General features: G+C 42.6%; 1 protein-coding gene across 2 annotated transcripts; it reads right to left on the reverse strand.

The window, feature by feature from the left end:
• Positions 1-807: 807 nt before the first annotated feature.
• On the reverse strand, positions 808-10389 carry lsr (lipolysis stimulated lipoprotein receptor). 2 transcript variants are annotated; one of them, XM_024396707.2, is made up of 11 exons: positions 10177-10389; positions 8614-8943; positions 8303-8422; positions 7709-7765; positions 6000-6146; positions 5127-5330; positions 4854-4913; positions 4409-4537; positions 3670-4009; positions 3086-3551; positions 808-1839 (listed from the first exon to the last, which is right to left on the reverse strand). In XM_024396707.2, the coding sequence occupies exons 1-11, from the start codon at positions 10214-10216 to the stop codon at positions 1804-1806; spliced, it is 1929 nt and encodes a 642-aa protein (XP_024252475.1). In that variant the 5' UTR covers positions 10217-10389; the 3' UTR covers positions 808-1803. The 2 variants fall into 2 exon arrangements, with proteins under 2 accessions (XP_024252475.1, XP_024252485.1); XM_024396717.2 differs by lacking the exon at positions 7709-7765 and having other exon boundaries at positions 10177-10388.
• Between the last annotated feature and the right edge of the window lie 2286 nt (positions 10390-12675).

A 12675-nucleotide genomic window follows, 5' to 3' on the forward strand; every position in this document is an offset into this window, starting at 1 on the left:
ACATTACATTGTAGTGTCAAGCAGGTTGTAGTGAGTGAATAACATTGACTAAAAGACGGTTTGGCTTCCTTTGTGAAACACGTTTCAATATATACCACGGCTTTCAGTCAATCCACATAAAGGGCTCGAACCACTCGGTTTATAATTATCTATATAACTCTTGAAGTTTGTATATTTGATTTGATCTAACCAAAAGCAGGGTGACACAGCAACATCTGGTGTGCTGGTGGAGCTGATGTACCAAGCAGGTGGCAGCAGGTTTCTTACCTTGTACAGTACCAATCCTCACAACTTGCCATAACAAAATGTGGCAACAATTCAAAATCCTGAAAATATTTCAATAACAGGTATAAACAGAGGGCACCGTTCAGTCAGACACAGCGTTACACCACATCCATCATGTATACATATTGGCAGATGTTGAACATGGAAATTGGACAAGCAATAGCAAAAGGCCTTAAGATTGCAATCTATGAAAATAGGAGAGACAACGTATGGTAATGACATTCATGTGGTCAAATAGTAGATACCCATAAAGACAGAAACAAATATTGAAATACTATCGAGCCTTCTGTATGTCATACAGTATTCCCTACATGATACTCCCTCAGCGAACAGCTCTTCTTCATGCCACAGAAACAAGACAGTGACATCCGGTGGTACCTCCTAGAACAGCATGTCAGATCGCTTATTATTGAATTTTCACTTAGTTTCCAATTGACATCAATGCATGACTAAGTGAATATTTGACTTAAGTAGAAGTTCACCCTATAGAATGTATTTTAGAGAGAGAAAAAAAGTACTGAGCATTTTGAAAAAGATTTATTGTAAAATGATGCCTGTTGTAAATCACAGTAAACACAGCACGGACAGTGGGTATGACAAGTAGACTGTACAACAATGCAGCAAGTTCATTTTTCATAGCAATGTAAAAAAATATATATAATCTGCCTGTGGCTGACATTATTCATGACAAATACATGCTGGACAGACAGTTAAAACTAATCCAATACTCTAAATACGATGATAAACGCAATGTAAAAATAACATGGCTATTATTCGATTTTAGTCATTTAGTAGACGCTCTTATACAGAGCAATTAAGGTAAAGTGCCTTGCTCAAGGGTACATTAGCAGATTTTTCACTTAGTCGGCACTGCGACTAAGTGAAGAACTCTCTTGACCGCTAGGCTACCTCCCACCCTAATAAAATCTATTCCATTTCAAATGTACAGCATGATCTAATTTTCAATCAAATAAATCCATGACTTCTCACAGTAAGTAATTAAAACTTAATAAAACTTAAAATGAATACTTGCTTTAGAAACTTAAAGCTCCGGGTTACTCACATTCATACTCACATTGACTGTAAGATGACTGTAAAGACTGTAAAGACTGTAAGATGACTGTAAAGTGAAAATGAATGGTTAAAAAGAGTGAATGGAAAAACCCTTTTTGGTTTACTTTGGCTACTGCCATTCCAGTGTAGTCTACTTTAATTAAGCCCTCGGTATATTCAACCACACGCTACACTTAGCACTTCAGTTAGAGCTATTCTGTACATTAAAATGAATTGAGAGGACATAAGGCTGACAATGTTTTCAGTAAATATGAAGCAATCAATTACTAAATTACCCCAATAAGGTCATTTGTACATATATTTGCACCGTCAAATTTTGATATCTTAGTTTAGGCATTGAATATAAAATCATGGTAGCAAGTTTGCAACATTAGTACTATTTACATAGACAATTGGTCATTGTGTTACGGGACAGAACAGTTACGCTGGGGGATACTGAACGTCTCACACCACCAGACTCTCCCGACTCACGGCTCCATTCTGTCAGAAAAGAAAGAGAGTTGAAACAAACAGAACGATGAGTTGGCCTGATACTGTACTATAAAGCATTACTATCAATCTAGAGTCAACAAGCTAAAAACCTGCTAAAACATACCACCACAATTCTGGCAAAACTAGGATCTGGATATTTGTTTGTTTGTTCTGCTGAATATGATTATACTATTTTGTAACTGGCATTAAAGGGATACTTGGGGATTTTGGCAATGAATCCCTTTATCTACCTCCCCAGAGTCAGAGGAACTCGTTGTAGCCTCTACAAATCCGAGAGTGGAAGACTCTTCTCTCGTCTCTAACATATAGACTCCCTTTTGTGAACAGTCCCATCCCAAGTAAGAATGCTGAATAAACTTTATTTGAATGTACTTTACCTTAATCTGACACAAAATACCCAGAGTATTGTTATTAACCCGACTTTCACTATGCTGGTCTGTATATCGGTTTGTAATTTCAATTATGATGCAATTCGCACGCTACTTGCACAATATGTCAACAATGGCCGAGCTTAACCGAAGCAGAGACCGAACGTTATCGCACGCAATCAGCTACCAGATTTCACAAGCACTTCCAAATGATTGTGAGGGAATGGACTTCAGTCGACAACGTTCGGTTACATTCGACTATTCTTTACATATTGTGCATCACGTGAACTGCATCAGGAAATGGAAAATACATGCGACATAAACCGCAAAAAGTTGGGGAAACAATGCTTTACTGTGGACATTTGATCTCCACTACCTTCCGGCAAAAGGACCAAAAGCACAGACAACCAATTTAGTCAACATTCTGGCTTGTAGAGACTATTGCGTCTTTTCACAGTGACTTCTTTGACTGATTATCTATGGAATAACCATGGTGACAGTCTGATGTTTAGGTAAAACTCGTGGATAACATTTTTATGTCTCGACATCCTGTATGAACGAAGTTTGTGGTATTTTTGAGATCAAATGCTAACTAGCGTTAGTGCAATGACTGAAATGCTATGGGAACAGCATGCTATCTTTCCCTTCAAGCTGCACGCAGAGACACAAAAAAAGGGCATCCACTAGTTCATCTGAATCTGGGGAAGTAGATAAAGGGCTTCATTGCCAAAATCCCGAAGTATCCCTTTAACTATGTTGATGAAAGTAGTTCTATGAATGAAACAATGAATGAGGCATTTTGGCAATGGCCTTGAGTGGCACCCTGAATGCTCAATGTCCATATGCAAAACTCTGTGATGACTGACCTTGCGCAGGTTGCTCTTCTTGCAGGACGTCAAGCTCTCGTCATCACTAATATAGGGGGGCGGGGGAGGGGCTGGGTAGTTGTCATCGTAGCGACGGACGGGGTAGGCGGAGGGCGGGGACATGGGGAGTGGAGGGGGTCCGCGGGGGGCCCTGCCTCGGTCCGAGCGCTCGCTGTCGCTGTCCAGGCGCTCGCGGCTCCTCGCCCTCTGCTGCTCGCCTAGACGCTTCTTCTCCATGGCTTCCCGCAGAAAGCTATCATCGTAGGCGTCCCACCCACCGCCGCCACCACCACGCTCCCGATCACGTTCGATGGCCATCAGGTCATCACGGCTACGTCTCCCCTGGAGACCGCTGACCGGGCTGCTTCCGCGGCGACGGTCGTCAGGGGAGGGCTCGCGCCGTCTGCGGTCGTCAAAGTTACGGCCGCGGTCGTAGCCTCCGCGGCTGCTAAAGTCATCATCCGAGCTGAGAGGAGAAAAAACAGTGGGTCGAATCATTATCTTCCCCAGATTTGACCTCTGAGAGGTAAGGCTCATGCACTAGAAGGAGAAAGAGTGAGAGAGGCGCCAAATACGAGCCTCACCCTCTGCGATCTCTGGCTCCTCCTCCTCCGTCACGGCGTTGGGGAGGGTAGTCGTCACGGGGATCCCGGGGGTCTCTGGGGTAGCGGTCTCGGCGGGCGATGTCATCCAGATTGTCCATGGAGCGAGCGCGTCCCTGGGCCCCCATGTGGGGGGAGGGCCCACCTCCTCGCCGCTGGTAGTCGTCACGCCCCCGCTGGCCGTGCGCGGACACGCTGCTGATGGTGCTCATGGCCTCGTCCTGGTCGTACACGGTGGCGAGGAGCGGGGCCTGGGAGCGGCCGCCGCCACGGCCCCGGGGGTCATCGTGTAGGGAGCTCACCTCGCTCATCCCCCCATCCACTGAGAGAGAGCGACAGAGAGAGAAAGATGGGTGGAGAAAGAAAAAGGAAGAGGATGGGGAAACGCTCAAGAAAGACAGACATAGATCAAGCACGAGTCAGAGTTAAAAAGCCCTATCAAAGGACATTACAACACATTAAAGTTGATGAAGCCTGTTGAAGGCTCCATGTGAAATGAATGAAAACTTGTCCCTTTCAATTGAACAACAACCACAAAACATAACATTGATTAAGAGACGAGCCTAGGGACCATATTCAAAAAGCGTCTCCTATGATCTAAATGTTTCAACTGATCCTAGAACAGCACTCCTACGCTGAGGCTCTTTGTGATTACAGGCCCAGAACTCCGCAGTACAGTACAGTTGACATGGGTGTGTTTATGTGTAGATGTAAGACTCACAGCGGTTGTACTTCCCACCGGCATCACCAGACCGTGTGGGGTCCAGGTTGGCTAGCTGTCTCTCCATGTAGTAGATGGCCCGCGTTGCGTTCCCATCTGGGTCCACCTGGATACGGTAGCCACTCCGAGCTGAGGAGGAGGGAGTAAATCATGAGACATTGTGACAAGCAGGGTTGGTCTCAATTCCATTTCAATTCAGGAAGTAAACTAAAATTCCTTTGAAAAGCAATGAGGAAAATTGGAATGGGAATTTCAGTTTACTTTGTGAATTGACTGAATGGAAATGGTACTGAGCCCAACCCTAGTGACAAGATGAAATATGCTGACATTTCTCAGCCCCCCCAAGATGCTTTGGGGGCTGAGCTATAGGTCTGGTTAGACTTATGTATTATCACAAATAATCAAACAGACTGAGGATTTTGTAGTAACCATTTTGACTACTCACTTTGGTCTCCTGCGCCACTGTCCGGGTCATGCAGCAAAGGCACCTGGGAGCCTTGTCCAACTACAAACAGAAAACAAAAACAGAGATTTATCAACAAAAATGTTCCTCACACCAGCGTTGAAAACCACATTGCTGCGAAAACGTGCAGTAGTGAGATCTGAGAGCAAGAGGAGCATCAGTCCAAACAAAACTGAGAAACGAAAGTCACACATCAAGTCCTTGCTTTTATCTAGCTAATTGTCACGTTAAAACTGGAGAAGGGCTGTAAGTCACCTGAGCTGGCTCTGTCGTACTCCCGTCCGTAGCCGTTGGGGTGCAGTGGGGGGCCGCCCATTCCCTGGGGCAGGGGCAGCATGGGTATGCTGGGCTGTTGCATGCCCCCTCCGTAGGGTGGCTGGGGGTACATGCTGGGAGCATAGAGTGTGGGGGCGTAGTGGCTGGGGATGCCCGACTTCACCGCCTTGCCTGCTTCGTACACTGAATTGAGAGGAGTCAGTTCAGTGTTACGACACATTAATGCTGTAGTTAGGTCGCATACTGTAAATGCATATTCTGGAGGCCTCATTTGCCGGGGTTTACTTTATTGGTCTGTTAAAATGTGTTTAATTGTAAGTCATGATGAAATTCAATACAACTAGTGTGTTGTGAGCAAAACCTTATGTCTTTCTATGAACTGTATTGTATTTATTTAATTAAGCAAGTCAGTTCTGAACTAATTCTTATTTACAATGACGGCCTACCATGGCCAAACCCTAACACTAATTGTGCGCCGCCCTACGGGACTCCCAATCACAGCCGGTTGTGATACAGCCTGGAATCAAACAAGGGTCCGTAGTGATGCCTTTAGAGCACTGAGATGCAGTGCCTTAGACTGCTGTGCCACTTGGGAGCCCCGAGAAGATAAGAGTAGCAGCACATACTGTATAAATAACATGTATATGAGAATGGCAAATGAAAGGTAAACAGTGCCAGGGTCACAAACTGGCAAAGTGAAACTGAATGAGAAAAGGGAGTTTGGTTGAATGGAATGGGCATACTAATGTGAAGGTGGCATGGAAGCAGGATACTCTGTGCCTAGTGGAAGAGGAACATGTAGGGCTGGTGGTGGCGGGGGTTTTCTACTGAGTGGTGGAGAGTGGTACTTACGTGCCCGTGGGCAGCAGCATTTCTCAGGGCAGCAGGGGCAGCTGATGTAGCAGCAGCAGGTGTGGGGGCAGCACTGGCACCAGCAGATCGCTATGAGGAGCAACAGCAGCAGGAAGCCAAACACTACCAGTACCACCAACAACCAGTCTGTAGACAGAGAACGAGTAGAGAGAGCAAGACAGAGAGCGAGATATTATAATTATGTATGTATGTATGGGCAAGCTAATGTGTGTGCCATTCAGTCAAAATGAAACATCTCTGTGTTCTCTGCGTGACTATCAGCGTGGTTGAATATTAATGTTTCTGTATTCACATAGCACTTGTTCAGGCAGTTCTAGGTTTCCCTTGGCTCTGTTTAAACCAGAGAAGTGGAACACTTCTACTGTTCAAATAGCCAACTTGACAAACGCTAATTTCTTCAAAAATGTGGACCAGAAAATGACAATTTACAAGTCTATCAAGAACACTTGAGAACAGAGCCCTAGTATAGAAAAATAAATATTTGTATTATAACCTGTAGCTTGGCTAGTCCAATGGTCAGTCTAGTATGCAAAGGCTACAGTATGTATTGGGTGAAAAGTCACAATGACAAGCAGTAAACATTGGAGCATCTACACGAGAGGTTCATTTCAGACATCAGAGAAACCAGATTTCACGTGAGTCATTCTGTCAGAATGACTGGGGTATGCCCTGGGGCGGCAGGGTAGCCTAGTGGTTAGAGCGTTGGACTAGTAACCGGAAGGTTGCAAGTTCAAACCCACGAGCTGACAAGGTACAAATATGGCGTTCTGCCCCTGAACAGGCAGTTAACCCACTGTTCCTAGGCCGTCATTGAAAATAAGAATTTTTCTTAACTGACTTGCCTGGTTAAATAAAGGTAAAAAATAAAAATAAAAGATGAGGGAGCTAGCTGCATGGGAAAGAAAAACAATATATGCCAATATAGTGAAAGAGGACATACTCACTTCAAACACACATCGCCTATAAATGTCATAGGCTGCAGTCTGACTGAAAAAGAGTTCATTTGCTGTTTGAGCCGACACAAAACAGACCAGAGCTATGTGCTGAGTGGCCTAATATTGCAACAATGTCACAGCCTTTAGGGCTATAGTTATGTTCTGCTGAGAGTTTTGCAGTCTCGACCATGAAGGAGAGAAAAAGCAAGTTAGAGTTGAATATCACTTTTTAATCAACGCAACCAACTAATTGTATATTTCAAGGGTTAACAATCAGTTTTTTAAGTTGTTGTGAGGAGACTTTCTATGCAAGGACAAGTCAAAACAAGATAATTGTAAAGAGGTGGGGGGGGGGAGATGTTAAGCAATGTGGCTCCTCATACTAAAAGGTAGACATTGAAGGTGTTGTAATGTTTAAAAATTGACCAAGGCTTGATTCAGTACAGCCAAAATCGTTGCACGAACTACCTTGATAAAAACATCAACAAGCTTGTTAAAGTAAACCAGGCTTGATAAAGTAAACCAGCAAAACTTTAGTTTTTGTCAGCCTTTCTCAAGGGAGGCCTGATTCTCAGACTACATTTTCTAACCACCCTGACCATATGTTGTCCCATTCAAAGCTGTGGGTTCAGGCCAAATGTTATTCACCGGAAACTGAACATAAAACAGTGGCATAGTTGACATATCTTAAAAAACAGGGCTCTTAGACTAGGGTTAGGCTCTACTGATTATAGGGGGCAAATTGGAAAGTACCTTCCATAACCAGTAAGTCAATCTCAGGCAGGAGATCAGTGGTATTTGACTTTCTCTCTGTGAAAGAAAGAAAGCCACAATTATTTTAAAAGCCCCAACTATCTTTCTAATAAATGACTACACCTTTGCCCTCTTGAGTCTCCCTCACAACAACTTGTCCTTCTTGGAAGTCCCTGCTAAGTGGTCCATGATTCACGAATCACTTCAAAATAGAAGCCATGGATCCTTCCGAAGAGACGTCACTGAGCAGTCTCATTAAGCACAACCAGGAATCAAATAGCAAATTTGGAAATTGTGGAACTGCCTGAAAATTGGACTTGGCTTTTCAAGATCTTTTACATTTGATTGCTACTGCTATCAGATGTTGTGTTGCTCCACACGGTGTCCAGCTAACTCAACAAATAAACCCAAGCGAACTAAGGGGAAACTAGCACAGAGAAAATGAGTGATTGTTCCTCAAAAGGACAGCAGTTCTGTGAGGAGCAGTAGAACAGGACTTGGTAGAGAGATGGAGGGGTGGTGGTGGAAGGGTGGATAGATGACAACAGGTCAGGGGAGCTCTAAAAATGGTCTAGGAGGATAGGAGCCACTCACCCAGCACTATGAGCTCTGTGTAGTCCTCGCTGTTTCCTGTCAGATCCTGAGAAGACACCACAGAGCACACGTACACGCCACTATCTCCCCACGCCGTCTGGGCAAGGTTCAGGTCTGCATCTAAAGAGACAAGTAGGGTGGGTTTGATGAGGGGACACTGGCAACAGACAAGACTCACTCTGATATAGGAGCCTTGTAATGGAAGTTACACGCAGACAGAGAGAGACAGGCACATATACACACACACCGGTGCGCTTGCCCGCCCGCCCCCCACACACATCACATTTGAAATCACTAAAAGCTAAACTCACTGTTCAAGATGCTGACTTTGCGCCCCTGGTACTCCAGGCCCAGAGTAACAGCACTGCCCTGCTTGGAGGCCACGATGCGCACCGTCCGCAGGTTGTCGGCACACTCAATGTTGGCGTTGTAGTTAGGGTTGTTCTGGGACAGGATGTTGTCAGCACTGCTGGGGTTCAGGGCTGCCTGGATGGGGTCCCTGCAGTAGGACTTGTACCTCCAGGTGATGACGGGCGGCTGCGTTGAAGACGTCTGGAAGTTGCAGGTGAGCGTGACCGGCTGGAATAGGATGACCACATACCTCTTGACAGGACACTGGACAGAGATGGCCATAGTGGAGCCTGGAGAGAGAATAGGGGGTCTTTAAAGAGGATAGTTTGTCTCAATGCATGCAGGTAGAGATCGATATCTTCACCACCCATAACAGTGCGCAAGAAAGTGTTTGTTGTTAACTGAAGGCAGCTAACTTTTCTTGTGAGTACATTAATTGTTACATTTTCTAACTTAGTTTGTAATTCAGCAGCTCTGTTTGAGTGAGATTTAAGGCACTCTGGGTGTGGCAGGAAGTTGACCAGTCTGTATGTGACATTCACAAAGGTCTTTCATAACTAAAGACTGGTATCATAGAGAGTAGATGCAATGAGTCACCAAGACCTTCAGCTGGGCATGTTTCATCAACAAAACTCCACATTTGAGTAATAGCCTAGCCCTAGACTCAGTGAGATGATGTCATAGTTTAGCTTTGACTGAATTCTACATTTCATAGGGGGTAAAATTGTATCAAATGTATAAGGCAGACATGGGCTTTTGGCATGAACATATTAGATGCTGTTACTTGGCTCCATCAGAAACTTCAACTTGCTAAGATTGCTTCACCGTTCTTCAATTGTCAAAAAGGTAGCATCCCTGTGGAATTACACCCCTTCATCTTATTCCAGGCCATGTTTGAGTACAAAAAAATGTCAGGAGACAAAAAAAATAGCAATGATATGATGAATACTTGATCTGAAAGTAATGCCTTTTTTTAAAGGCTTTGACTATGATTCCGGCTTAAAAATGAAAGTCTCTAGTAATCCTTAATGTATTATATTCTGACATGTAAATATACTGGAAATCTGTGAGTTAACTAATAAATCACAAAATCACTCATTATCTGAATACATAGGGCTATTTTCTTTCTTTAGGAAAAACACTCAATATTTCTTATAGGTGATGATTCTACAAAGCCTACACAAAACTGTAAAAATACATAAACATAGTATTTCGGGCACGTCATGAAGCCAACAGATGATTAGCATTTATAAACGTTCAAATGAATACAGATTTAACCATTTGGTGGCCAACACCTGATAAAACAACGAAGTCCAGAGATCCAGGTTACCTCTTACGATAACAAAAACAATCGAGGCCAAGGCTACTTTAGCCTACAAATTCGACATCAAAATAAGTCAACATTAGATCATATAAACTGTTTAAAATAAGGAGTATTAATAAATACGCACATCAGTAACACACTTATTGATTAAATTGGGCCCTGACCCTGCCTTGAAAAACATTCAATTTCCTCTCCCTACCTGTTGCCATAAGGACGGTCACCACGAAAGTCAGGAACATTTTTTCGATCCGAAGTGAATATATTTTAGTTTCAATTTAAAAGCCTCAATTTAAAAACTATGTATAGTAATGAATTCAAGGCCTGCATAAAAGCCATGTTTTTTTTTTTTTAACTAGATAGGCCTACTTCCGACATTTTGTCTCGCGGTGTAGGTATGCGAGTAGGAGGCGGACCTGACAGGTGAGACTGCCAAGCCTCTGGCACAACAGGGGGACGTTCGATGTGAATCCTAGGGGTGGCCGTTGTAAACTAGTTTACATTGGCCACCCCTAAGATTTGAATGTGAATTGTGTTGAGAAAAAAAAACATGAATACTTTTTTTCCCAATTACAGTTTATCGCCCTCTGCATTGATAATGTACATTTGAACGTGACCTGGGATACACCCGTTCCACTTCAAACTACCGGGAGTGATAGTTGGTATTGCCCAGCTCGAAACTAGTTCTTATTCCCCCTCAATAATAAGCATTAGAAATGTTGCGATCTCAAGCTTCTGGCCTAGTAAAACACTGTTTTAAGGGAAAGGGGGATACCTAGTCAGTGTACAACTGAATGCGTATATCTGAAATGTGTCTTCCGCATTTAACCCAACCCCTCTGAATCAGAGAGGTGCGGGGGCTGCCATAATCAACATCTCCGTCTTCGGCGCCCGGGAACAGTGGGATAGGTAAAATCTGTTAAAACACCGATGTAAGAATCTGTATGAAGTGGTTTCAGGAATCCCAATCAAAACTATGTGAAACTTGTAGGATACCATCGCTAAGGACATTCAGAGTGAAAACTATGTAAAACAAACTTTCTTCAAGGAAAATGAAATACTTGGAAGTCCACAAATCAAACTCAAACAGAAACCAACTCAAATAGAAATAAACTGGGTGGTTCGAGCCCTGAATGCTGATTGGCTGACAACCATGGTATATCAGACCATATACCATGGGTGTGACAAAATATGTATTTTTACTGCTCTACAGTTTATAATAGCAATAAGTTGGTATATGGCTAATATACCACGGCTAAAGGCTGGGTCCAGGCATTCCGCGTTGCATTGTGACTAAGAACAGCCCTTAGCTGCGGAATATTGGTCACCCTCCTCGGGCATTATGGCTTAATAATTGAAGCCCACAAATGCTTTTACTGGCATTTCACGCATAGGGTAAATTGCTTATCAACAAACCATACTCATATCGAATCCCCAAGCTGACAGTTAATCAGCAAGGCAGTTATTTTTATTTTTTAATAACAACAAATCAATACAGAAAGTACATGAGGGAACACGAGTATATATAGATTATATACAATGGACAATCGAGCTAGGGGGTACAATATCACATTACAATTACACAAGGATCTTAAGGGACATACATACACTTTTAAGGGACATACATACAGCTTTTTTGTTAGTAGGAGTATTTCACTGTCTTAAAATACAGTACAATTTATTTTTGTAGGGTAAGAAAATCTGTTTTTTTGTAAATTTACATTTGTGTATATGAAATTTGGCCAAAAGAATAATAAACTTAATTACATAAAAATGTTTCAGCTTATTTCTATCGTATGTAAAGAATCCAAGCAGGTACATCTCTCCACAATAGTGTAAAATCTTCATAAATGTGTTCAATTATAAATCTACTTGTCTTGCCACAGTTTTCTTACATGAATACAATGCCAAAAAAGATTCAACACTGTTTCTGGGTGGTCATTACAAAAGGAGCAATTTTAGTTGATGTTTTCCTTAAACTTCTTCATATAGTGGTTGGCAGGATAATATTTAGGAATAATTTTAAAGGAAACTTCCTTCATTTTGTTAACAAGTAGGTATGTGTGTGGCAACATCCAAACTTTTTCCAACAGATATTATCAATAAATCCATTCCAATAAGGCATGACATAAGTTATAGATACAACATCCTGCTGAAACAAGGTTCGTATCGCTCTGTTGTTGAATGGACCAAAAGAGAAACAATTCTTTCCTACTGATGTGTCAACAGGGTCAATAGAAGGTAGGCTCTGAGAGTCAGGTCTTCACACGTTCCTGAATAACAGAGCAACACCTGAGGGAATGGCGTCTAAAACAATTGCAACATCTTTAGGTGTTACAGGGACCTTGTAAAGTGATAGGAATTCCTTATAACTGAGTAAAAGACCCTTTGCATTTACCAGTTGGCTCACCAATAGGATATTATTTCAGAACCAATATTCTAAAAAAAAGAAGTATTTTTATACAATATATCCCGATCATTCCATATATAATATCTGTGTGGAGAAAAATTGTGTTTATAAATTAAGGACCATGACAAGAAAACCTGCTGATGGAAAGCAGAAAGTTTCACTGGAATTTTGTCAATATTATAATTGCAAAACAACATGAAGTTAAGGCCACCAAAAGTAGAGAAGACATGATGAGGAATAAAATTCCAGATAGAAGACCAGCAAGGCAGTTACCTATTGTACGAGGGACAG

Source organism: Oncorhynchus tshawytscha, linkage group LG23, assembly GCF_018296145.1.
Source record: "Oncorhynchus tshawytscha isolate Ot180627B linkage group LG23, Otsh_v2.0, whole genome shotgun sequence".
Classification (NCBI taxonomy): domain Eukaryota; kingdom Metazoa; phylum Chordata; class Actinopteri; order Salmoniformes; family Salmonidae; genus Oncorhynchus; species Oncorhynchus tshawytscha.